The sequence below is a fragment of the Oreochromis aureus genome, linkage group 10, assembly GCF_013358895.1.
Source record: "Oreochromis aureus strain Israel breed Guangdong linkage group 10, ZZ_aureus, whole genome shotgun sequence".
Classification (NCBI taxonomy): Eukaryota; Metazoa; Chordata; class Actinopteri; order Cichliformes; family Cichlidae; genus Oreochromis; species Oreochromis aureus.
In genome coordinates, this window is record NC_052951.1 from 16,376,565 (window position 1) to 16,404,307 (window position 27,743).

At 40.2% G+C, this 27,743-nt stretch overlaps 2 protein-coding genes across 4 annotated transcripts in view; both read right to left on the reverse strand.

Moving 5' to 3' along the window:
- The window catches only part of grik1a (glutamate receptor, ionotropic, kainate 1a), a 33,451-nt gene extending 28,790 nt beyond the window's left edge, over window positions 1–4,661 (reverse strand). The window contains exon 1 of the mRNA XM_039618590.1: window positions 4,289–4,661. Within this exon, the coding sequence (XP_039474524.1) occupies window positions 4,289–4,415 (127 nt within the window). The 5' untranslated portion in view covers window positions 4,416–4,661. The remainder of the gene's footprint in view (window positions 1–4,288) is intronic.
- Window positions 4,662–5,998: 1,337 nt separating this feature from the next.
- The window catches only part of LOC116331402 (T-lymphoma invasion and metastasis-inducing protein 1-like), a 51,572-nt gene continuing 29,827 nt past the window's right edge, over window positions 5,999–27,743 (reverse strand). For all 3 annotated transcript variants that reach the window (XM_039618598.1, XM_031754072.2, XM_039618596.1), the window contains exons 14-29: window positions 26,753–26,834; window positions 26,408–26,494; window positions 24,348–24,560; window positions 23,277–23,410; window positions 14,403–14,627; window positions 14,029–14,097; window positions 13,792–13,917; window positions 13,408–13,516; window positions 13,113–13,292; window positions 12,852–12,970; window positions 12,643–12,751; window positions 10,690–10,748; window positions 10,265–10,361; window positions 9,295–9,382; window positions 8,611–8,783; window positions 5,999–8,402 (exon numbers count right to left, since the gene is read on the reverse strand). In XM_039618598.1, the coding sequence (XP_039474532.1) occupies window positions 7,771–8,402; window positions 8,611–8,783; window positions 9,295–9,382; window positions 10,265–10,361; window positions 10,690–10,748; window positions 12,643–12,751; window positions 12,852–12,970; window positions 13,113–13,292; window positions 13,408–13,516; window positions 13,792–13,917; window positions 14,029–14,097; window positions 14,403–14,627; window positions 23,277–23,410; window positions 24,348–24,560; window positions 26,408–26,494; window positions 26,753–26,834 (2,502 nt within the window). In that variant the 3' untranslated portion in view covers window positions 5,999–7,770. The remainder of the gene's footprint in view (window positions 8,403–8,610; window positions 8,784–9,294; window positions 9,383–10,264; window positions 10,362–10,689; window positions 10,749–12,642; window positions 12,752–12,851; window positions 12,971–13,112; window positions 13,293–13,407; window positions 13,517–13,791; window positions 13,918–14,028; window positions 14,098–14,402; window positions 14,628–23,276; window positions 23,411–24,347; window positions 24,561–26,407; window positions 26,495–26,752; window positions 26,835–27,743) is intronic.

The following is a 27,743-nucleotide window of genomic DNA, read 5'->3' on the forward strand; positions in this document are numbered from 1 at the left end:
CAGTCATTATTTTAATGATTTTATTGGTCCGTCACGATTGTTTTTGATGGGTTAGCGCTCTTTTCTTATGCAGAAATCAATTTTCTTTGAAGCCAGTATAGTCATTAAAGCTGTAACAAGCTGTCCCGTGGACTGCCACTAAAATCTAGTGTGGCTATTTTACATGTCAAAAGCCTTTTTACCACATAAATATGAATACTGGGGGAAACAGCAACATCCATTAAGGTGTTTCACCGTTTTTACTTTACTGTAAAAGGCACTATATTTTTCATTTTTTCTTTTATTGTCTTTTTCAGAGCCTTACATTAACTATTCTCTTCTTTTCTACTCTCCACAACTTATCCATGATTACTGATACGGGTGTTCCAGTCCTAATTTGTTTGCAAAAGTTTGTCTGGCACACACTGTACTTGAGTCACTGGAGGGCAGTTAGACATCAAACTGCCACTCAGTACCAGAGGTAGATGAAAGGTGGCGCTCTCTAACACCTCTGAAAGATCACTGAGCTGGATGAGTAAGAGAGTTCATCTTTTTGCTCACGATGACAGAAACTACAGCCATTACTCTGAAAACAGTCATTGCCACACACTGTGGACAGGCTATGAAGCCACGGGTAAGGGGAAATACATCTGGGAGAGTATAAAAGGGGCCTAAGGTGTCGGACTGTCGTTCTGGCTGAGGAAAAATATAGGAAACATTTTGTTCTCAAGAGCAAATCAAGGGAGCTGTGTGACGGGCAAACAAGGCAAACGTGCAATTGGGGAAGTAAAAGCTGAGGAGAGAAAGAGAAAATAGGGAGACACGGAGAGAAACAACACCAAGAAATTACAGCAAGGGCACCGAAAGGGCAAGGAGTGAAGTCATGGTGTACCATGTCAACCAAGCGAGTTTTTTAAAAACATTTTCAATACAAGTGCAAAAACTCTGAGAGGTCAAATGATGTCATGATGTCTGATATTGCTTAGTAACAGAGAGAAATCTCAAAAATCAAAGCCAAGACACTCAACATCCTCTATATTTTGACAAATTTAAAATACATAAACGTCTAAGAAGGAGACATTAGATAAATTATTAGTTGAAGTTTGCCATTTTTTGGCCCTGGTTTTGAGATATGAAAGCAGTATGTTTATAGCTGAAATCATGCCCAACAGAGTCTCTCTGAGGTTCCAAAATCCTGTTCTCCACCAGCATGCTGGACATGTACAGATGCCACTGATAAGAAAAAAAGGTATGAATAGGGGTGGCTCTTTACTACTCGCAATCCTGAGTTTTATGAGACTGGAGGATCAATACATACAAATAAATAAGGTCAGTCAGGTAGTTTCATGACTGCAGCTTCTTCTTATGTCTCAAGGGCAAAAATACTGGCTACCTACTTGATAACTGTGTTTCTGACAGAGCTCATTTAGCCATAGTCTATCTATCTATCTATCTATCTGTCTGTCTATCTGTAGTATTTATATAACACCAGAGAGAAAACTGCAACCAAGAGCCCCACCCTACGCTGACCCCCTATGAGCAAGCACTTGTGGAAACAGTGGGAAGAAAAAACTCCCTTTTAACATGAACAAACCTCTCGAAATACCAGTGTCTCTTTTCCCTTACTCCTCAACCAGCTGTGGCAAGAGGAAAAAAAGGGAAAGATGCAAATTACGGAAGAGAGAAGACAAAATTTAATGACGTGAGGAGTGAAATGAGAGGTATATTGCATTGTGGGGTGTGCTCTAGCAACCTAAGGCTATGGTAGCATAATAAGGATGCTTCAGGGTCACTTGATCCAGACATATAAGAATTATCAACAAATAAAGTTTTAAAAGTTTTGAGCGTGTTTGTCTGTACTCCACATGGTAGCTGCTTCCAGAGGAGAAGAGTCTGACAGCTGAAAGCTCTGGCTTCCTTCCTACTTTTGGAAATCCTACAAACAAGTAAGCTTGGCGTCTGAGAGCAAAGTTCTCTGTTGGGATAATATAATACTATGAGGTCTTTATGTTGGAGCCACGTTATTTAAAACTTTGTATGTGAGAAGATTTTGAATCCACTTCTAGATTTAACAATGAAGCCAATGAAGAGAAGCCAATAACGTGCCAAAATGAAGTAATTTGCCTGAGAAGACATTCATTCATTTTCCTAATAGCTTTTCTTAAGTGTTGGAATAAAATCAGGTAATCTATAATATTAATCAGGTCCTCTGTTTATAAATGTAGGTTACAGCTCCTGCTCAGCTTTAGCAAATCGATTTAAAAGAAAGCAACACCTGGAGCCAAACGTTGCAGTTCTTTGATTTCTCCTTCTTCTTCTCACTCTCTCTTTCTCTCTCTCTCTCTCTCTCACACACACACACACACACACACACACACAAACAGACATTGATAGTATCTTATGTAAATGTTTTGGAGTTGTGAATTATTTCTGGGCTTGTGTTGTTTAAGAAGTCTGGACCACCAAAACTGAACATATCGGTCCTGAATTATCATGAATTTTAATGTGTAACCAAGGGCTACACTCCTGATGATAAAACCATGTGCATGTGCAGCTGGACTTCACAACAAACATGAACAAATGCTGTGCATGCAAAACAAAATTTACATGTGTGGACATGAAGATTATTAAAAAATAATAACAATTGGAGCTGACAGGTTGTAATCCACTTGGCTAATGTAAGCTCTGTTTTAAAAATCAACTCTTTAGCAACCTGTTATAACTCCCAGGCCCCACCCCCAACACTCAGAAATGTCTTATATTTATTTTTTCTTCGCTTCTTAAACATGAAACCTCTGCTTTGTAGACTGATGTATAGTTTTGCTGAGCTTGACACAAGAGACAATATTTTCCAATTAATCTGCAGAAGAACCAAAGTGCCTCTTTACCGAATGTGGGTTCACTGTAAAATTTAAATACATAGTAGATCCAATATACAATTTACAAATGTAATGTGGAAACTTGAAACATCAGGCCACATACAAGAGTGGGCTTTTCAGTAAAGACAGTGTGGCTGTTAAAGAAGAACAAAAATGGAATATTTATCAGTTCTTTACAGAATCCTTAATCCTTGTCTTAACAGACAACTTAGCAAAGAACCCATTTTAAATAGTGTCTTTAGGGACTTTGTTTTAGCAGTCTGTTGCAAAAACATATTTGTTTCCAAATTCTTTTGTTGAGTTTACAAAAATACCAAAGATAACACAGTTTGACAGGGATAAAATCGTATTTTTCACCAAAAATATGATTCCCTAAGCACTATTATACAAAAACTTGGCAAATCTCTCGATAGCATCACTAAAAAAATGAGGAAACTGAAAAAGTGAGAACAAAAACAGACACTGCAATCCAAAGATTCAAATGGGTAGCAGTGACAGCAACCCTAAATGTATTCAGTCAATTAGATCCACACATTACGGTTGGAGTCTGGTCTGACTCAAAGCCTGAATGTGATATCCTTGGATAATGAACACAGCCCTCAGTGCTCACCAAGCTCCTCCTGTCTAATCAAATCTAGGTGTAGCCTTCTGACTCCTCACCTCCACTAAGCTGATGACAGCAGGATTGAGAATAACTGGCGGGCATATTTTGAATGAAAATGTCTCCAACATGAGTGTGTGAAGCCATGACAATATCCAGAGAGGAATCAATAATCTATTACTTTTACGTGTTTGTGTGAGGCAGTAACCACACAGAGCCTCATGCAAACCCACGGATGGTGAAATAACTGTTCACGAGCTTGTTTCTGTCAGAACTGCAGCATTTGTAATTAAAAACACATTGATCCGCAGCATTTCAAGACTTTCTATATAATTACATTTACCAGCAAGTTGGTGTCTAGTGAAGATGATGAATTAAACAGAGGTGTGAGTTTAAATTAATTTAATTTTAGTCACCTTAGAGGGGATATTTATCTTGTATTGATTTCTATGTAAACTATCTTTCTCACAATGCTGTTTATATAGTAATGAAAATGCAAAACACTGAATCTGTGGCAAATCAATCTCGTTAAATACGCGAGTAAAGTTGTCAAAGTATGTTTTTGAAGCTGTACGGTAATCTTTCCCTTTGTATTGACCCTCAGTGAATCTTAATCCCAATCGTTAATAATAATAGCACAGTCACTTTCGATGTGTATAAAGGCAGAAAATTCGGATGCAAAACGGCCATCGCAGACCGCGAATGTTCTTAAATCTCAAAGGGAAATGAAACAGGTCACACAAACGCTAGACTTTTCGTTCTGACTGTTCAGTCAATTTACAAATGCAGGGAAACGACATCAGCACCGTGCGTAAACTGTTGCGCTTACCGATTCTGAGGACTTGCGTGGAGCTCAGAAAGAGCTGAGCCGCGAAAAGAAAATAGCCAAAAAGTCTCTTTCTTTCTTCCATCATTCTCCCTCTCGTTCTCGAAGTCACGGCAAATGTCGAGACCATGACAGACAGAAGCAGCTTCTAAACGAGCCCGGGCACACCTGACGCGCCATGCCAGCGCGCAACCCAAGTTTTATTCCCAATTTGATGATTCCACTCTGCATCACTCCATCGCGCAGAAGAAACCAAAGACGACGACAACAAGTTCCGTGTGTCCAACTTTCACATGCAAAGTCAAATCAAGTCACGTCTTCTTAACATAGCTGGCTGCGGTGGGCTACAGCAAACACGTCCACGAGAGTCCGTGCGCCTCCGAGGATGCAGATGCCAGAGGGGAGTGAGGGCGCGCGAGTCGGGCCAAGCAAGCGAGCTGAAATTCAATTAGCTTCCGGTGAGCATTTTCAGAATAGTACTCAAACCTACCTCGTCGTGGAGGTTTTGCAAAAATGCGTGTTAGGTAATGAATGGGGTTTTCTTTCTTTCTTTTCTTTCTTTCTTTTTTTGTTTGTTTGTTTGTTTTAAAAATCTGCATTGACCCGAAGTGTGTAGACAATAAAACGTTGGAATAAAGATTTTGAAATTTATTATCCGAATTTCAGTCAACTATTTGGAATCACTTTGAATAATGTTTTGTTCAAATGGTAATCAGAATTAATTCAGTCAAACTTTCAAAGCTTTTACTCTGAAGGTACTCGCAGTCTAATTTCAATTCAGCTCGTTTTTGCTAGTTTGGCTGCAGTCGCTTTGGATTAAGGAGCATGGCAGATGGATTGGCAGCGGTTCTCCCCACCGGTCCTGATGAGAGGAGAATAATCTTCAGGTTACAGGGCAGAGGCCAGATTATCTCTCACTACAGGCAAAAACGAGGTTTTTATCTGACTGGATCACTGGATGCCTTCCCATTCAGTCCCATGACTCTCACAAGGCAGCAAAAATAACGAATTGTTGTGTAATACGCTCGAACATCCCTGAAAGAGAATTGGCTCAATCATAATGACTGCCGGTGGAGAATCATTTTTATTACCTTGTGGAGGAAACTCATCTGTCCACTACTTGACTGAAAGCTCCATGGGGTTTGCCAACTCTGGGCTACTGCTTAATATTGTGACATTTAAAAACGGGCAAAGACACCAAAAGCCTGCCATCTCACAATTTTGCAAGCCTCAAGCAAAAACCCCATCACATCAGAAATGACATTTGTTTATCAGAATGTTTGCGAGCTCTCTCTCAAATCTGGGAGCCAAGTGATCTGAGACAACCAGCCAGCTCAACCTGGAGCCCTGACAAACAGCCTATAGACAAACTTAATTAACTCAGAAAATGACCAGCCTGCGTCTCCAGAAATAGTCCTCGGGCAACGGTCCTGGGCAAAAAAAAGAAAAAAAACCCTCCTCTGATATGAATACCGAGCAGAGTTGTCTCCTTGTAAAGTTTTTTTTTTTTTTTATGCAACACATGTAGAATACCTGACACTCCAGCAGAAGCACGGGTACTGTGAATGAAAGGATACATTTTAAACAGAATTGGTGTTTACAGCTTCTTTGTGGGGAAAATTAATTACGACAGATAATGGGAAATAAATTGTGGTTGTTGGCTGCAGAAAATGAGTTGCTCTGACAATGCAGAAATGGCACATAAACACCAAACTACATTTAGAAAAAGATTTATTTTAACATTTAAAAAAAAAAATCAAAAATGCTCCACAGTTTTAAAAGTACAAAAGGGGTGGGGTCGGGGGTCAAAGGGAATCATTTGCTTCCAAGGACAAGTGATTGTACCTCAGTCTCAAGTCCGTACTGACCATTCTGAACCAGTTGGCTAAAATCTAAGAAACCAGCTTTATCATTAAAAAGACAGAATTAAGAACAGAGTATATCATTTCCATCCATTTTCCTTTCACTCTGAAACGGAGCTGCTTACACATCCCCCTGACACACACACACACACACACACAAACAGTTGGGTATTAAACGCTTGTTCGATACATCCATTAAGGTGCGCATGACTGTTGAGCACGGCAATCAGCAGGTTGTTGTTGTTGTGACGACAAAGTGAAACAGCACAGCCTGGTGGACAGGGGTAGTAACGCAGAATTTTATGAAGTGGAAATATATATAGAAAATGCCACACGACAAAAGTCAACGTAACAGATGAAAGCTGAGGATGACGTCTGAATCCATTAGAGCAGTTGTGGGCAAATAATTTTCCTCAAGGGGCCACATGTGATGGTGGAACTATTGATTAATACTGAGCAGAATTGATTAGATCAGTATTTAATTTGTGACCCCTGACGGGAGGTGAATCGCCCACTCCTGTATTTGAGCGAGGCTGGTCAACTGCATGACCGCCCCCCCTTTAAATTATAGTACAGTCACTAACACGGTCCTTTCAAACACAAGAGACAATTCAAGTAAACAGGACTATAGACATTACTCTGGTATTTATCACAGACATGAAGACGACATGGCCTCAGTGGCAAAAAAAAGAAAGAGTCCAGAATAATAATGGACTTGATGAAACCAATTAGTTACCAAAATAAAAAGACATTTTATTTGAGAAACACAATTAAAGACTCATCATTCACACAAAGGGAAAAAAGAAGCTCGTTTCTGGCAGCAAACACACAAAAGGTCGTTTGTAACACTGGGCATCTGAATGTGATGTAAACATAGAAAAATTACAGTATTTTTTTAGAGGCAATAATTAAATAAAGAACAAGGTAAGGATATGAGAGGAGAAAAAGTGAGCTTCAAAATATTTTTATACAGTTATACAAGTCAACAGCACTCTATTGTTCTCCTGATTATACACTGTTGTGTAGCTGATATTAAGTTAAATATTTTTTTTTTTTTTTACAAAGCACAATAAAGCTAGTTAGATGTCGCCGTCCTTTATGCAGCAGTCATTAAGCCAAAAGCCCCTGAAGAAAAAAACGAAAAAAAATGTAACACACAGCCCTTGAGTGTTCGAATACAAACGTCAGAAAAATATAACACCCACATTCCTGTGTTGAAAAATAGACTTTTTGGCCTGAAGGTCACAGTTCAGTGGTGATGTCTCCTCTGTAAAATGCATGCGTGGTGCAGTAGCTGCCTTTACTTTCTGTGTCTGTGCACACATGCACTTACTGTATGTTTATACACATGAAGACACGCTTGCTCATTGACTCGCGTGCACATCCAGTGCTGTGTTCCTCATATGTTTACCTGCACTTCCTTGTTACTTTCCCCCCTCTCTGGGTGCTTCAGTACTTTAGGATTGTCAGAACATGGGAAGATGTGGGTGAGATGGAAGGAGGGGTTGTGCAGAGATGCAGTCAGGATTTGTTGAGGTTCCCCGAATTCTACAGTTTTAAAGCTTTCTGTTCTCACACCTTTTCTTTGACTCCTACATTATCCTACATAATCTTCATCATCTATCAGAAGACGTCACTGTTGGCAAAGTCGTCCCGCCGCACCCAGATGACATCGTGGTCCTGGTTTGTGGCCCCCTCCACAGCACACTGCTTCAAGGAAGCGACCTTTAAAGTTGAGGTTGTACTGCTCGGGAGAGAGGCACCGCAGAAAGTAATGGAGTCTACCAAGCTGGAGTCATCCCCATGCTTTGTTCGATCAGCGTCCTCCTCCTGCATGATCTCACACTCTGCTCCTCCATTCAGGTTGATGTCTTTTCCCTGTAGGTTCAGTCCTTTCATCTGCTCCTCCAGGTTGTCCAGTTTCGTCGACATGGCTCGGACTGACGTGCAGTACTCGTCGTCGTCGCTCAAAATGTCCGTCTCCTTCACCTGCCCGACATCGGTGCCCTCACACTGATTTTCATAGCAGCCCAGGTTGAACTGCTCTTCCACCCAGCGGTCCGTGTCCTCTCCCTGAGGTTTGCAAGGCTGAAGTTGATCAGACAACTCGGATTTGGAGCAAGGGCGGGAGGGACGAGACGAGGGGTCTTCATGAGCGCTATTGTTGTTGTCTCCGTGGAAAACCAGGTCGGTATCGATGGTGATGCGGTTCCTCACCAACCGCCTGCGAGCTAGCGTTCGAGATGGAGCTGAGGCTAAACAGAGAAAGACAGGAAGGCGTCAGAAGATTTTAGTTAACTGAAATAAACATCAAATTAGACTTTCCTGTCTTTCCTAACTAATGCCAACATATTATGCATTTGTAATAAAAAGTAATATACAGAACTATAATCAATCTGTTACTGTCTAAGCATGTTTGTTTGCATTGCTATTGTAACAGAACATATATTCAAGCTCTGTCACCTGCTCTGTTCATGATGGGCCGCACCCCTTTAAGGGCAAAAAGACGCTTGCCCCCAAATGGGACATACTGCTGGCTGGGGGGAAGAGACTCTGTCTTAAGAAGCTGCCGTCGTTGCTTCTCCCTAAGGATGGAGTGAACTGCTTTCAGGAAGTCCTTCTTACTCTCTGGAGAACTGCAGATCAGACAAGGAAACATGAAAGACCATGAAAATATCATAAGACAGAGGTAGCTTCGGTTTGATGGGGTTTTTTGTTTGTTTTTTGGGGGGGGGTTGTCAAAAATTGCATTTTTAATCTCACATCTCAAAGCTTCTTAAGTCTCATTTCCTTTTTTTTGCATGTTTCAATTATGGAGCTTCTAGTATGCACTTTAACCACTTTAGTAACGCTCTTGCTCAGCCTATCAGGTCACCTGAATCAGTGACTAGTTTTGAAAGACTGCTAAAAATAATTTTTATAGGTTCTCTTTTCTTCAATCTTTTGCCAATTATCTGTGGCCTTTTGTGTGTATGCAGGAAAAAATGACCATGACTTTGTGAAACATGTATAAATATGTACATTTAATAAAAAAAATAATGTTTTGAACCAAAATGTGACACACTTTGTAACTGTTTTTTTAAAGTGCTATACAAATAACGTTATTATTCGTGTTCATATGTTTTGAATCTGTATGTGCAGTTTTACCTGAAGCACAACTGGAAGCTTCTCTCTGGTCTTCCTTCAGATTCGGACCTTGTGTGGACAATTTCACAGACCGCCGTGGCCTCTGAGTCTGAGAAAAGGCCCAGAAGAGAAAAGATGTGAAATACATTTGCAGAAGTATTCAGTTAATTTCCATCATCAATTTCTTTTCCCTTAACAACAGGCCATTAGGCAGATAAACAGCCGTGTTTGGGCTGAATCGCCGGAGGGTGATTTAAAGTTCACTTAGGACACAGAGAAACTGTGAGAAAGAAGGCATGCAGATCTACTAATGAGTATTTATCTGTTGTGTCTACAAAAGGTTATTTATTTTCTGCAGGAGAGGAAAGCAGCAACACTGACAGGGCTCCAAAGCATCTTAAGCTTCTGTCACAAAATGCTGATTTATAAAAATGGTTATTTTGGGGAACAGGGTAACATGCAAATGATCTTTTCAATGATCTCAGCATAAAAAGTAAAAAAGAGCAATTTTGCCTTGGAATAGTCTGGTTATGGCTTTAAGCACTTTAAGGTTAGGCTATAATCTAGTGGATGTTCTTGGATGACCTGATAATTTAATTAATGCATTAAACAAGTCATAGCCTCTAACACATAGAAAATCCAAAATCCTTTCATGATTTTCCCTCATTTCTTCATGAAAACACTTTTATTAATGTAAATTTTGAGCCCATCGCTACTCTTCCTAAAACAAACAAACAAAAAAAAATGTTGATATGTTGGTATTCCAGTTGTTGTCCAACACATTCATACATTATAGACTAATGGTCAAATAATACATTTTTACTGTACAGGTCTTCTATTTGAAGATATGCTATAACTAAATCCATGTGTTTCTAATGTAATTACTCCATCCATGTTTATGTAAAACTCCAAATCAGTCCTTAAAATGCTAACAGTACTTGAGGGAAAAGATTAAAAATTGCTGCATGTTACTATATTTAAATATACTCACTCGGGAGGGTTCGGACTTGCAGAGAATCCGTTGCAATCATGTGACGGAATCGGATGGGATCTTTTTCATCGCCCCCAGACCCGCGATGAGATGCACCCTGAAAGATAGAGACTGGTCAAATATTTAATGCATAACCGCTGCAGTGCATCAACATGACAGCAGAGAGCATCAGAGTGCAAAGAGAGAAGGTTCATTGAACAGATACAAGTATCTACTATACTGTACTAGGGGGAGCGTGCACACACGCAGTTATTGCAGCTGCCAATAACTGCCCTCACACCACCATGAAACATTAGCCTAATTATTTTTGTCCCCCATGCAATGTAAAAAGAGAACACGTTAAAAGCACTTCAGAGGAAGTGCACCCTCCATCACTGTGTGTCTTAAAATGCAATTAAAATTAAAAGTCCAAAAAAGGTACTTACAATTTTTTTCCTGTGCTTAGAGCAGTCCTTGTAGACAAATACAACTGCTGTTTTGAACACTGCATGCGGGCAGAGAGAGAGAGGGGGAGAAAAGAAGTGAGAGAAACGATTAACAGGGTCTGCATTTGTTCTTTGCGCATATCAAAGAATGTTTCATTGTAAAATTTACTACATTGTAAAATAAACTTCATGTTTCAGCTTTCAAGGAAAAAATAGCTCCAAGCTATCGACATTATCTGTCAGCAGAAAGAAAGATAAAATGGGCAAAAGCCACAGCAACAAAGCAGCAACTTCTACTCACTGTCGCCTTGCCCGAGAAAGCACATATAATAAGCAGATGTAATATTTATTGTCAAAGGTGTCTCAGCTGAGTGCATTTTAAAACACATCCCAGGCACTTCTGAGTAGGTGTGTGAGAACTGCATATCACACCATTAATAATCACTTCACCCGAAAACTGAAAAACAATGTAAAGATCCCAGAATGCATGACTGGGTCCATTTCCCCATTAACTGAAATAGCACCGAGCAGTACCAAAGCCTGACAGCAAAGCCTCACATGAAACAGTAAAGTATTCATAAATGCAGAGCAAGTGCTCTTTCATAAAAATGTAACTGCATGCAGCTCCTCTTATAAGTTTAGAAATGTTCATGATGAACAAGAATGTCATGGCAACACTGGTTTATTTTCTGGGATGATATTTTTACATCTTTGACATAAAAAAAAGGTGCAAAATTTGTGGTTTATTTGGTTTTCTGAAACCAATACAGTGTCAAAAATAGGCTGCACATACATGACAGCTTCTGTTTGGTCACATATTTTAAAAAAAAACTTGTTTTGGCAGCATAAATAAATTTGTTAGTTTCCTGGGAAACCCAACTTTCACAGACCCAACTTTTCACAGACAGACCAAATATTTGCCATCATTTGTGGAGACCGTTCTAAAATGTTTATCTTAGCCCCTTTTATCCATCAGTGCAGGTGTTCATCGAGTTGAATGCATCACCTTTATCTCTCCAACATACCTCCAGTCTCTTTATCTCATCTGACCTCAAATTTATACTGGGTTCAGTGCAGTTAGTTGCAAACTCAGGTTTCTCTTACAGATCCTGACCATCAGAACCAAGTTCTTCTGCGCTGAGGGTTGCAGATTATTCCGAGAGATATTCTTGAGTTGTGTTAATCTTCAGTCATACCTACACTGAGCTTCTGAGACTTTCCCGTTGCACTGTGTGCCAATTGAGCCAATGAGAGTTGTCAAATGAACCATTTGAGGGTTGCGACAGAGAAGCTACTAGCTGTGAACTGTGAGGACTAAAGGGGAGTTAAGAACAAGGACATTAAGTAAAGTTTAAAGTTAAGTAGCTTTCAGCACAACTGAATTAATAATCTAAGTTTACGCCTTTTCAATTTAAAACAGGACAGCACATTACTTAGCATGAGTACTTGGATCCATTATGTAAATGTGGCTTAGCAATTTTTCATCTGCAGTCCCTTAGGTGGGTGTTGATTTCTATTAAATGTGCTTTTTCTACAATCATTCTGCCCCACGAAAAAAAAAAAACTGTTAAAATTATGAAAAATAGAATATAATAATGACATTCATGTCCATTATGCAAACTTCCAGCTTCAGCTGCATCTATGGCAGAATGCACTAGAATTAGCGATGCTTGGTCTACACAGGTTTTTAATCTATCCTGTGCATAAAGATACAAACTGTATATTGACCTTTTTTAATTATTCATAAAGAAGAGCTGAGGCTGAAAATGGAACCTATGATAAATCAAAATGTAGACAGTTGATCAGCTTAGGTTTGTAATCACATTAAACATCAGTACAACAAATCCCCACTTTATGGAGACTCTGTCATATTGTAGGTATATCTCTGTGTTATGTAAGGAGGTACTCCCGGCAGCCTGAATTTCAGGTGGTAAAATCTACATAAAACCGTACCAAAAGCAGCTAAATCCGGGTCCTTTTTGCTCTTGGCCAAAGAGGTTTGAGGGTTTATCCATGCCACCGTAGAATGTAGTAAAAGATCCCCCATCGAGAGGTCAGCCACCTGTGATGCATAAAGTAAAAAAAAAAAAATGTTAAAAAAATAGCAAATAAGTCACGGGATCATTCACTGGGCTTAAGGCTGATACGTTAATGTGTGCTACCTCTTTTTTATCAGCAGTCTGCTCGTTGATCAGCTGGTCAAAAACAGCGCCGTACTCCTCATGAAGCTTTTGCATCTCATTGATGTGACTTGCAACTTTGTTCATGGCCTTAATTGCAACTACATGGGGCAAATATTTAAAGTTAAAACCCCAAATCCTTGATTCATCCTGAATATATAAAGTTTTAAGGGGCAGGAGAGTAAATGATGATGCACCATTTCACCACAGTTTTAAATGCTCAATGAAAAAAAGGATACTTACCATCCAGGTGGTAGTGTTCCTCACTGTCCGGGTCAGTGAGAGAATAGAGCTCCCTTAGCAGAAGTGGATACTTCAGCACTCTTTGGATTGGTTTGATCAGGTAAGACTCGAGAGTGGATGAATGTTGCTGTCTGGGATTTTTCTCAGCCAGGAAGGCCTTGAAGTCTGGATCGGTCTTTGCTGGAGGAGCAGATTTATTTTGTGTAAGGCACAAAGTAACGCAAAGACTTGCTTTTAAAAATAGTAAGGGGTGACTGCATGTTGACATGAGGCAAGAATCTGTGAATGTTTTTACCTTTGGCGAGGACCTTTGGGACTTTGGTGTGACTGGCGCAGAAGGCGCTGTAAATCTTAAAGCGATCAGCATAATACAGGAATGACCCACCCAACGAGAACAGCACCTTCTGCAGAAACAGACAAGCACACCATACAATCATAAGATTATATGACCGCGTTTAAATGATGGTATTGCACATTATGTGGAAATTGCAATTTTGAGAAGCTGCTAAATAAGAAAGAGTCTCAACTGGGTTTTTTTGTTTGTTTGATTAACATAAGCTCTTTATTATGCGTTATACAAACAGCAGTACCAAGGGGGAGTGTTCCCTAAATGAGACAAAATAATTAGAGGATTGGAAGCCAAATGAAGCAGTTGGGTCTAAAATCAACATTCCTTCACCTTAAATTGCTCCACCCTTTCCAGCCTCTCCTGGTCTGGCATCAGCCTGATTCCATCTTCCAGCGTGCGTAGGAACTCCACCTGGAATTCCACCATCTCTCCGAGGTTACCAAACAAAACGTCCAGCTGCAACACACATCATTGTCAGCACTACTTTGGAGCAAAAATCGTGTATAGGTTATGGTATCTAAACAGTTTATTTCAATTCTTGGATAATAAATATCAAGTGAAGAGTACCTCATCCTGAGTCAGGAAGCTCTTTTCCTGCAAAGGTTTCAAGTAGCGCTCTATTAGGCAGTTCAGATCCTGAATGAGACAGATATAAACAAGATCAGCCTGTGATCAGATGCTCAAGGAGGAATGAGGCATAGCATGTGTGGGTGTCTGTTGATTTGAAGGCTATTTAATGAGTCATTTGCAAAGATTTTAAATAATGGAAAGAAGTCAACCCCTTGCGGGTTTCAACATAACTCACACTGACACAAAAGTATTTCAGCGACGATGACACAGGAACACACTTGGCAAAACATTTGTGAGTCTGAGACCGTAGCTGCATTCTTACCGTCAAGAGACGGCACGCTCAAAGAACACTTCAGAGAGCCTGTACTCACTTTGACATAAGTCTTCTCCGTCTCCACCAATTCATTGATGACCTTGCGCAGTTTGTCAGCGTGGGAGAGCTGTTTCTGTGTGGCCGCGGCTGCTGTGGGTGGTAAAACTGACACAGGGCTCGGAGAAAGGGATGATGAAGACGATGAGGAGGACGACGACATCGGGCACTCGGGGGGATTGATGTCATGAAGGCCGCGGCAGAAAGCAGTGACCTGCTCTGTGCTCTGCTCAGAAAGAAAAGGAAGCAGAGCATGCAGACCGCTTTAAAAGCCACTCACAAAAATTTATAAAATAACTGACTATAATATGTAGGTTTATTTTGAGAAGTACACGTCAAGACATATGCACCAGTCATCATTAACAAGACATTAAACGCATTCCTACAGTCTGCTATGTATCAAAGACACCAAACATGAAGTCTAAGGAGCCTGGAAAGAAAAGCGTCTGGACTTCTTTAAATTGCTTGAAGACGTTTCACCTCTCATCCGAGAAGCTTTTTCAGTTCTAGGGTCAAATGGGCTTCTTTCACTTTCTCAAAAGAGGAAGTGAAAGAAGCCATCTACGTCCTCTGTGAACGACCATCTTTGAACAGAGGCGGTGGCTTGCGACACCAACTGTCTGCCATCCATTTCATCCTTCCCAGACGCCTTAACGCCTACTCACATCCTGGGCCATTTGACATCAGGAAATCACATGATAGAGTGTGGTTAGGTTTCACAATGAGCTCACCTAAAACCTTGGCTGATTGTGACCTACACCCGTTTTGACACCTTGGCTCATGTGATTAGGTAGAGGATCATTAGGGGGTCCATTGTCCCTCTTGGGGGGACTTCCCACAGGGCTTAAATCTGGGACTCTCCACCATTTGACCCTGGAACTGAAGAAGCTTCTCAGATAAGAGGTGAAACGTCTTCAAGCAACTTAAAGAAGTCCAGACGCTTTTCTTTCCAAGCTCCTTAGACAACGATGACCTGGATGACTGAGAACTTTCACAGACGCACCAAACATGAAGAAACCTGCTAGATTCAGATTGTTAGTAGACCTAATAGTAAAGAAAAGAAAATAAGGGACTCGTCGCCTCCTTCTCCTTTTCTGCAACTATAAAACCCGCATTCTCTGATATTACTCTTAGAACTTGTTTAGTAATGACCAGAAACACACGTCACCCATCATCCATAACATTACACACTGGAACCAAACACTGAGAAGAATAAATTATATATTACAGGCTTACATCAAAATGCTTCTTTATTAGTCTCAGGGGAGTGAACGTGAACACAACAGAGTGCTGCATGTTGAAAAATGGACAAAGTGAAAAAGCAGCAGCATCCAAACCAACAGGCTGAATGTGTTTTTAAAAAAATCAAATGTTCTACAAGTAATACAGCAGCATGTCTCCCTGCTGCACCAACAATGGTTATGAGTCTTTCCAGCATCTGCCAATACTTTCTACTAAAAGACTTCCTGTAGGTAAAGAGGTGTCTCTGAATTCAAACCCAGAGTTCAATAGTTTTCTTTGCAAGCCCAGGCAGGCTGTCACAAGGACTGAGTTCTTCTGAGAAATCTAGAAAAAATAGATGTACATGTGCGTATTATAGAGTCTCTTACTAACACCAACTATAAGGGAACTCAACTCTAAAAATCTCATTAATTACCAGTCCTCCTGTCCAGAGATAACACTGAACCGTTATTGTTTATTTCCATTGTGCATGTAAATCATTTATAAAGCAACCTTTAAAGAAAAGCAAAAGAATGTAATCGAGAGGAAAATTACAGGTAATTTAAACTCTAAAAGACAAACAAAGACACTAAAACCATCACAAAGTAAAACTACAAACTGAGTCATGCCAAGCTGATTGGATGATACAAGTTTAAATCTGTATTATCTGTAGGCAGCACAAAGCGGGTTCGATCCTGTTTCAATCGCCATTTACTTAAACAGGATGCCACCAGTGTTACTCACAGAAGCGCTTTTGAGAATATATGTTACAAAACTATCATTTTTATGGGTTCAGTGAAAGTGTTTACTTATTGTAATCTCTGATACGGCAGTGCACCTCACTGTGTGCTGCTGATGGCTGATTTACATAAACTGGTCAGCTGGGGAAGTGGCTTGTCTTTACCGATTCAATGCCTTGTCTCCTGCTGGACTGCAGCAATGACAAACATAATTTTCCATTGTGGTATTCAAACCAGTTTTGCAACTTTGCCATACACACACACACTTGTTTGCACAGCAGAATTGGGCAAACAGAAAGATTGTTGACGTTCCTCCTATCACTAACTAACTACAGTCACAATAATAAACACTTACCACAAAATGAACTGAAAGTCTGAATACAAGTAAAATGACACAGGTAACTGAATTTTGTGTAGCATCCAAATAATTTACATTGTATGGTAAGCATTGCTTACAAAGGTGATAACCACATTAAAAGAAGGTATCCATAATAAAGACCCTTTAAACTCCCCAAACTGATCTTGCACATTGCCGAGAACAAGTTTGTGGTCAACATTTATCAGACATTAAATCTTGTTCACCGAAAACTGAGAACTGAGAAATGGAAAAGCATGCAAGGATGAATGTGCAGCGATCTGTGTAATGAGAATTCCTCCTTGTTTCTAAACACAACAAGCAGAGCAATGACACTGCCATTTTTGGCCCTAAAAGCGAGGTCTCGCCCTTGACTGCCGAGTGGCAGATGGGGCAGTGGCAGAGACAGATGACAAGAGATGAGGACCGAGGAAGGAGAAGAAGAATGGCAACATGATGCCGCACCATGACCAATAACTAACTTTCACACTGGCAATCTAAGTGGCATAGAGAAAATTGTGAAGTGCATAACTAATTGGATTCAGTGATTATTTATCTGGGGTTTATTTTAAACCCCAAAACAAACAAGTGCAACCTTCGATCGCAGATTCTAATGTGCAGTATAACAGTTATTAGCTTATCCAGAATCAATGCCATTTTATTCCCCATGCCACTGAGATATAAACACGATATAGTAAATAATAATAATGTCTGAAAACTGTAGCTCATGCAGTCAAAATGTGTGATAAGATACAAATATTACATAAAATATTAAAATGGGTTGTACAACTGGGGATTGCACTAAGCATAAGCTTAGCATGGTACAATACCATGACATAACCACTAACCTTTGCGGGATTGCATCCACAACACAAGCCACCTCACACACACATACACACACACATATAAACAAGACTGCACAGCTCACCAGCTGTAACATGTCATAGATGGATTCGGTCGGTGGCTTAGAATTTCTGCTTCTCCTAAAAGCGGACATCCCGGCAAGTGAAGTTTCGACGAGAAATCAGGTTTTCATTTCCTGTCCTGCTTTTCAATTCCAGGGCGCTTCCACTCTTCCTCTGCCCCGGGAAGGCTGTGTTTTTCTGCCCTGTGCAGAATGTAGAGTTGCCGAACTTGTCCAGCTAACTGATCAGAAGTGCTAAAGGAGATGCCTGCTATTCAACACTTACCCAGCTCTGCAAAACACTGCAGCTGGTAAAATCATTACTGTGGCAGCTGAACAAATGGGTCATTAGGCAGACTGAACAGAACAGATTGCAATGAACAACAGCACTCCCATGTCACCTTATCCTACAGCGTCTATCCAATCACTTTCTATTTTTTCAATCCACCGGCTGTCTCTGCATGCTGCCCTGAGCGCCAGTCTCCACTCTTTTCTTTGCCTTGTATCTGTCCTCGTTGCCTCTTCCACTTTTCTGTCCAGGTGTTTGAGAGGAGCGGTGGCAGGCGGTGTAGAACAAAACATTAAATAACAAGATCAAACCTCACACCCTCATGAGAGATGTAAGAAGAGATGGGAGGAGAAAGGAGGGAGGAGAGAATGGGTGTTGAAGAGGCAGTGGGTGGTGGGAGCCAAACACTCCAACAGGCATCTGCCTTCTCTCTCTCTCTCTCTCTCTCTCTCTCTCTCTCTCTCACTCATCACTGCTGAGAAAGACTTATGTCACTACATCCAAGAAGGACAGCAGCCTTATATTTGAGCTTGCGCTCCATTTGGAAATGGGTTTTAAGAAATACTCCGCATAACGCAATTATTTCTAGAATGATGACAAAAAGAACACGTGGGAACCAACTCAGAAAAAGTTAGTGCCCTTATGCACCAACTATGCATCCCACAGTCAAACCAGTTCTTGCCATTTCCAGAAACTATGTCATACAGGTCAGAATAAGCTCTTCCTGAACATTGAAAATGGCAGAAAATAAATATATTCCACATAAACGATAAACTTTAATCCTTTTCATAAAAACAACAGTTGGAGTGGATAAAGTGGATAAAGAGAGTAGCGGCTTTTCTCCATGTCCAGCACATGCCGTCCTTATTAGCACAGTGACTAAATGTACTATATCCTTGACTCAGAACAGAGAGGGAGGAAAGTGTAGCATGACAGAGGAGCATGGAGGCAAGCACAAACCTGCTCTCACACCCATCAGCTGAAACCAGGATAACCAGAGATTGCTCATATCCACATACTTGGCACACAGAAGCACAGCACACACATCATTTCACAGCTATGCAGTGAATTTTGACATGCAATAAACAGGCACATGTATGAGTAAATGGAAACGTCTAGAAATTCTTATTGACATGCCTCTTATGCCTCCTTGCACAGTGTTTGTCTAAAAGAACAAGCATTTACTTCTCAATATTTGAGCATGGACAGGAAGGAGGGAGGGAGGAGAAAGGAAAGGAAAGGAAAGGAAAGGAGGATATGTCTTGAAGTTCAATTTCACTGGAGATTGGGAAAACATGCAAATCCATAAATCCCTGCAAGGACTGATGGGATATACAGAGAGAGACTTAAATCATTTAATCTGAAAGCATGATTATGTTATGACATGAGTCTTCATAAATCTGCGCAGGAACATTTCGAATTCGGAGCCGTGGATTTGCAGACTACAGGATTCAACTCAAAGTTGTAATGGGTGAAAAAAGTTAGAGGCACTTTTTTTATTCCCTTAAACAGCAGCAACCAGCCCGCTCTGATAACACAGCATTAGAGGATTACGTCGTGTACATTTTAATTTATTTAAATATTGGAAAACCATCAGAGAGAATGTGTTTTCTTGGTGTGTGATTACCAAAATATTCTAACACTAACATACAAATTGATGTGTTATTTCTGCATCCTCAGTGTTGATTTTGTGAAGATTATTGCTGCCTTAGAGGCTTCATAAGTCAGCACAGTGCTCCCTCCAGTGGAAAACTGTGGAAGGACAACAGCATCTGAGACAAAGGTGAAAAGGCCCGATTGGAGGGAAGGGGGGGAGTGAAAGCATAACTGAAGACTTGTGCCCCTTATACATTCATAATAGCCAGAAGCTATAATAATTATTTTAAACAAATACACTAACTCCAAATGAATAACTGGAATTATATCATCAAGAATAAATCAAAACAAACCTTGATAAAAATTGCACCCCACCCTTCAAACACTGAATAATGTATTTTCTATTTCAAATGCCCTCAAGCCAAACTATTAGACATTTGTAAATTATCATCACACTTGTCAGTGAGGCTGACTACACCTTGGAGAACACTAGCAATCACCGACATCTCTACTATCGCCGTTATCCTGAGAAATCGGCGCTTTATTCTCTGGTTGGTTTATCATAGCGGGGAGGTTGCTCTGTGCTTTGTCTAAAATAATGAACATTCCCATATCCCCCGGCTAGCCAGACACTCATTTATCTCCACTAAATGATGTGAAACACTGTGGAGAATGGAGTAATTAGAATGTGGGGATAATTAAAATTGTCCCACTTTGCCTCGTTTTCCTCACTCCTCTGCCACCATGGCACCGCAGGCACTGGGTGAAATGAGGTAAGACGCAATCCTCAGCACTTCGAAGCTTTTCCAAACAGGAGACTTGAGAAACAAAAGGCTGATCAACATAAAGAAAGGACAAATAGTTTGGGTGAATGTGTGTTTGTTTTTGAAGAAAATGCCACAGTTTGGGCAGTCTGTGGCAAGTTTGGATTGAGCATCCAAGTGTTCAGGCTAAGGTCAGTGCCCACAGCTGGCTGGAGAGCTAAGGGAGCGGGCTGTTTTAAGTGCCAACGGCAGCCTCATGTTGTTTATGGTAATGAACAGCAGGGGGTTCGTGAGGAGGAGGGTGGAAAAAGACCCAAGATCAGAATGAAACTACAAGGACAGAAGGAAAGAAAGGGCATTCAAAACAAGACGGCAGATAAAGGTACTGGATGAAAAGAAAAGAGCTGCTGTGTCTGATGGTCATGGTCACATTGTTGCTCTCAATTTGGAAAATAATATGACAGTAAATCAAAAGTCTAAGAAAATTAGGGGTACAGCAAAGGTAAAGATGAAAGGAAAGGATGGAAAAAAGCAGCAGATGGAAATTAGGGCACAAATCAGACAGCTCGTGTTAGACGAGAGCAGGAGGTGATAGACACAAAGGTGAGATGAAGATCACTGACTTAACACTTGTATTCTATTCTTGTCTACTGGTTTGCAGTGAATATTTGTTCCTCTTATAAACAATCCCGTTTAGTCGAGTATATTAGTCTGTATGGCTGTGTGGCTGAAAGAGGTCGATTCCCCGAAAAGGCTTTGGATTTGTTGGCCATATATTTAGGATCACAGTTTTGACTGATTACTGAATTTAACCATACAGCAGATACACAGCAGAACAACTGTGAGGTTAAAACAGCAAAACTATTTTCAATGTTAATTAAAAACTGCTAAGAGTTTCAGAAAGTTTTGTGCGGCATCTTCAACTAAATGTTTTCTTTCATCATGAGTTCCAAATTAGACTCCTCTATATCAAGAGCAAGGCAAGCTTTTCTTTAAGTATTTCACTCACTTCTCAGACTAGCACATTGGAGTCATAGAGGAGTCTTCACTGACGCTGCATTTGACCTCACCCATTAGCTCTCCCTTGAGATTGAAGCTCATTGACACAAAATGAAGAGAGAATACAGCGATGTCCCTTCCCTTTCTTCTTTGTTCATGCCTAGGCTATCAACTGTGGTCCAAAAAAGGAAAAAATGTTTCCGGTGGTTACTGGCTATCAGACAGTGCCACGGTAATGGAAGTGACAAGCGTATCAGAGGGAGAGTGGATGGCACACGGCCTGTCCCAGCAATCACTGCGCCGACCCTGATCAGTCCAGACATAATCTTAATTAGAAAGTGATGCTGTTCACTCACCTGTCTCCAGTTCAGTGTTCCAGAACGCACACTCGCACCCAACACGTACTACATGCACATCTGTTAATGTGCCAAGACACATACACACTACATTTTGCTATGAATACGGTGCTGCTAATGCAATATGCTGTCAGCACCATAGAAAACTGTTATCGGAGGAAGAATATGGTTATGATTACAGTGTTAAATCAGTAGGATTCACAGATTCACTGTAACCATCATGTTGGACTAATTTATATATGCCCTATATATTATGACTATGACAACAGAAAATCCACTGAGAATCTCCTATCTTTTTAGACCAACACTTTTTTTTCTGGTTTCATGTGACATGCAGAAACAATTCAAACAAAAGTAATCAGAAACTCCACACAGGATCTGGAAAAATTACACAAAAAAAGAGCATAAATCAACTGTTGTGTGTCTGTACATATTTAACTGGGTGTCTTGCTACTACAAGTTCAAAAGAAACTGAATTATTGGATTATTGTGTCATTCAAAGTATTGCTAATCAGACCCCCTGTGGAAATGACCCATGTGGTCATTGCCAACAATGCCATTTCACAGTTATTCAGTGACCCCCATATGGAAAACTACAAAATAAAGAAGGTCAGGTTGTAGTCGGCATCATATACATGTATACATATCCTTATGGATTGGCATAGATTAGCAAATCACTAGCTCATTAAAAAGGTATAGTTAAACACCACAGTGTGCATCAGAAACAACTAATTGTGAGTTTTTCAGCAAAACAATCTTCTTGGATATTGTAGGAGCTGAGATAATAAATCATTCACGCAGAGGGAAAGAAACTATTCTGGAGAAACACACTGCATGCCTAAAGAAATGAATAAGGAATTTTATATTACAACATTTTTGTGACAGCCTTTTGCAAAAATAGCCACACTGCCGTTTTGTTATGTTGCGTTTTACACACACTTTTGTTGTATGTGTAATTTTGCCCATAGTGTTATTTTTTCAAGTCCTTTATATAACACAAACAATAATTGGTGTATGATTTTTTTTATGTTAAACTTGTAGTAACATAGATACCTTGTATATAACATATAACTTGGATACATTTGGTTGTGTAGATAGTGATGCATTTTTTACATTGTTTGATCAATTGTAACAACAGGGGAGATGAGATCATAGTGCATCTTTTCTTTAGAAGTCTGAGGAAAACCATCGCACATTATGTATCATGCTAGGGCCTACTGATGTGCCGGTCAATCTCTTCTCATATCTGCTGAACTTTTTGATCCAGCACTTATTCTATTGATCCTTTTAACTCTGTTCAGACTTAGTTTGGGCAAACTGTTCCTATATAAAACATGAAAGCAAAGCGACTGCTGAAATTTGTTCAAACATAAATCCAGCCTGTGTTGGATTGTTGATCAAATGATAGTGTTTTCCTTTGCTGTCTGGCATGAAATGTAAGAAATGTCCCTGAAGATGTCAGGCTGCAAGATGACAATGCAACAAATCAAAGACTAAGAAAGCTAAGACTAAAGCTGCCAAAACATCAAACACTGAGCACCAAAAACTCCATCCTCTGTTGGGCTAAACTGTTAATACCCTGTTATTTTTGCATGTATGAATTTTTACCTGGCTTGGTGTGTAAAATTTGGCTTTGTAAAACATATCTTACTTTGTATCCAGTCCCAATGCAAGTTTTGTCTTCCTGATGATCTCTGTGGCTCTGCAAGGGCAGACAAGGTTCCTCCTCATAAGTATCATCCGGGCTCTCCAGTGTCAAACCCGACACATCATCCAGGATGTCTTCTACAAAAAGGACAAAAGGCAAAGCTGACAAAGAAGACTACACATACATATACCAAGATGCTTTCATTTATTTGTGCACTTAATCTGCATTTACTTTAAGAGCCTGGGTGAGTCTGGCTGATTTTTCAAAGGTAACAAGTATGTAGTTGTAACTTTTTAATGAAAATAATAATTTAATAGCATCCTCTTTGTGTTGGACTAAAGTGACAGCAATTAAAGATTACCTTTAGTGTTTCTTATTATGATATCACTGTTTAGTAAAATTAGTTACTATTCTTTCCATTTTAAAGTCTCCTCTGTGCTGAAGAACTCTTTAATACACCTGTGTCCTCAAAGCATGACATCATCAATAACCTCCATCTGGCTGCTTAAGTGTTTTTCTCTCCATCTGACCCTTTGCATATGGCATATCCTGCATGATGACAGCTCCACGCTGCTGAAGGATTCGTATTAATATTCATATTGCTCCAAGTTCCAAACAATGCCAGCTTGTCAGGCTGCGCATTGCAAGCCCTGGTTTATAAGGAATACAAATGATGCCCTTGCACAAATAAAAAGAGCAGGTCAAAGGAAGGATGGCGGCTGCCTGCAGGTTAGTTATCAGACAGCATCCATGCATAATTAGTAGATCGCCCTGTTCACCTCACTGCATGCAAAAGATGTATCTGAAACCTCTCTTTTTCACCACAGAAAGTTGGGTTTCAGAGGGTGAATGATCACGCAACACAAGATCTGTGAATTCAATGCCAAGGACAAAAAAAGGAAGAATCATTTTGTTCTTTTTCCTTTATTCTCATTCATTCAGAACTATGCATGTCTAAGTAAATATGTCAGTATATAAATATCAACTAAGAAAAACTGCTTACATATATATTATTTTAAAAAGCAAACAGCTTATTCAACTGATCCACAACTTTTTTGGGACAGGAAACCTTACCTTGGCTCTGGGAGAAAATGTCTGTGGCTTGGTTTTGTTCCACATCAGAGCGCCGGGGTGGACAGGCGCACACCATCCGAAGATCCAGCTGGGGCAGGGTGCTGATGCTCAAGGTCAGGGTTTGGTTTGTAAATGCAGACATCATGTCATCCTTTTGGAGGGCAGATGCCTCTTTACCATTAAGTAACAGAATCTCATCCCCTGCTTTCAAACCTGACAGAGAATCGGGCAAAAAAATGTAACAAATGTGAAATCTCACTAATTATATGGTAAGACACAGTTTAAGAAACAAAGTCAATATAAAATAAATTATTGTAGAGAAAGTTTTCAAACAATGCACAGTCAGTAAGAGCATTATCTGTGAGTTCATGACCCAAAAAACATCCAACCAACAGCAGAATTCCTATGGGCCGCTCAAAAGCATCCTCACAGATGACTTATGTAAAGAAAACTTTTGCACCATACTTCCCAGCAGCACCTCGGAGACTAATCAGGTGCTCTGAGATGCAAATGTGTTCCATCACATCAAAAATGGATCCTTCTATGATTGCTTGCCTGAGGCAAATACTGATCTAACAAGACGGGGTGGATTTAAGAGGCAAAGTACAATGTCTGTCTATTCCTGTCCTGCCCACTGTGTGTATACGTTCTTCATGGTACAATAGGTGAACAAACAAAACACTGGAACATAGCTTCAGTTTGAGCCTTGCTCTTTGTCTTGCTGCTCCTCCTCTCAAGCACCTGTGCCCCGTTCTGTTAATTGAGAATTATCACTCAATCAGCAAACCAATTAGCAGCTAACCTTATCAATAAACCAAATTGGCTGTGACAGCTGTTTAGAGATGTCACAGCAGTCTCATCTCATCTAGTAACACACAAGGGGATTTTTGGACATGTTTTGACTGCAGTCATCTGTGAATATGAGCTTATCTTCCTATTTCAGTCTCATTTTAAATTATTTGCTGCAACAGAAACAGCAGAGACATTATGCAGTAGGATTCTCATAGAACAGCAACACACAGTTACGTACGTATAGACGCATAAGGCACACATTTAGCCTTAAGTTATGACCTAGTTGTCTGGAATGTGAAGTGTCAGCTGTAGCAGAGGCTTTATTGGGCAGAGAGAGATAACCCCTCTGGTCATATACTGCTGCGTGTATGCCTGTGTCCAATGCATGGATGTGCCTTTGTGTGTGCTGCTGTGTGAGGAGGGGAAACGGGAATTACAGTGAAAGAGCGAGAGAGAAATAGACCCTTTGGGGCTCCTTGTCCAGTGCTGGCCTGGTTTCTGCATGTACCCTGCAGAAAATCAAGCGTGATGTCTTTCAATTCCCCATTCACTCTCTGCACTGTTAATAAACCACACACATACACACAGGCTCATCACAGTGTTCATGTGGACCCACTAAACTGCACCTAACTGTGATTCAGCAGGATATTGTGCCCAGATTGCAATAAGATGCTTTGTGGTATGTGGATGCTTCAATCTTTTTCTACCTCTACCATCAACTGAGTCCTGTGTCTTTTGGCAGCCTGCTAAGATAGCAGCTTTCAGATTGCTAATACACTAGAGGGCACAATCTCACACTTGAGTAACCTTGGTCTGACCCTGGGGCTTAGTTTTGGGGCATGTTATTTTCTATACATTAGTGTTGTATCTACCAAGCAGCCATATGTTTCTCAAACCCATTAGAGTGTCACTGTCTCAGTTAAAAGATAGGGACCAGTGAAGGGGGGTTGATCTCCAGACCCAGCAGTGCAAAGCAGAGAGTAGAATTCTGTTTTAGCTCTCAGGAATGAGAAAACAGCCACAAATCAACACCTTATAAAAAATCTCTTTGTTCTTGTTTTATGGTTTGTTTGTTTTTTTATTTTATGGATAAAGGTTTTGGAACGTCATGCCTTCAGAATAAAAGCATAAAAACATCATTTTGGCCAATGTCTTGACTGTAGCATCTCTTGGCTGTGAATGTGTTCTGTATAAGCATCACTTGTAAGTGTGCTACAGTAATGGGTTAATCTCCTTTACACATGTCAAAGTATGCATAAAATGTGTACCTTTCGCTGAAGCCATTCCTCCTGCTTTCACTTCAGTAACTTGGAGCTGCTGCACCCCATCCTCCTCTAAAACTGCCACAGAAAAACCTGCAGACATAGATAGTTAGACACAGAGAAATTCATTTAATTCCTTCGGTCATCTTTGAAATATTTCTATTTGACAGCGTAAACTGCTGTATAACCACAGCAATTAAATCCACCCCATATCATGTGTGCCCTTCATTTGGGTAATTCCCTTTTATTCATTAACAAAGCATGACTAGATGAAGCCCATTAGAAAATCAATTTGAAACAGAATTTATGGGTGTGTCAAGAACTGACTGCTATTGTCAGAAATAAGCATACCATATCCGTTGTTGCAGAACTCGGCTTTGTCAAACTGGACGACTTTGGTACTTTTGGGATAAATCTCAATCTCTTTGTAGAGCTGTAAACACACAACAGCACATATATAAATAAATAATTGTAATTAAAGAGAAACAAACAAATAGAGAGAGATATAGCTATATATAGGGAAAAAATGGATGGGTAGCAGTGTTGTTGGACAGATAAGGTCAAGGTCATGCTGTTGTTATTAATAAGAAATGAACAGGTTCATGTATTATTCTGGCTCCTTAGCCAAGCAATTGTATCTGAAGGTTGTGGGGTCAAAATCCAGGTCAGGGCTGTGAAGTGAGTGGGTGCTCAGACAAGACCCTGAGCTCACAAAAGCCTAGAACATGGACACAGCTGTGTGTATGCAGCAACAGACAGGAACAGAAGTCCGCAGTGTGTAGTAGCCTTCACTGAGGAGAAATAATAACGTAATATCATAGACTAAGGATGAAAGCGGGTGAAATGAGTCACTGATCAAAGCAGGAAGATAAAAGAGCTCTTGAGGAAAAGAGCGAGTTATACAACGATTGTGCTTTGAGAAAGATTTCAGTGTATCACCTACAAGGCGCAATCAAAAAGAGGATTTGTTTTGGGGTTTACAGCAGATGAATAATGCGGTGGTGGTGGGGACTGTCAGTGAGTGCGACTGTTCTTATGATAAATAGACGCACACAAACACAAACGACGACTTCGTAGTGCACACAATAGACTTGAAATGCTACTTTGCATAATTTATAGTTTATGCAATAGTGCTTCTTTTCCATCCTGGTGATTTTGTATGCACGGCAAATCAAAACGGCAACCAACTCATAAAAAATGCACAAGCATTCATCCATATCTGACAATAAAAATATGAATGAGAAGATGGCAAATCCAAACAACATACTGCAATAAACTTAGAATCACACAAACAGCATTATAATGTGTGCTGCATGTCTTTGATTAACTTATATGGATATTT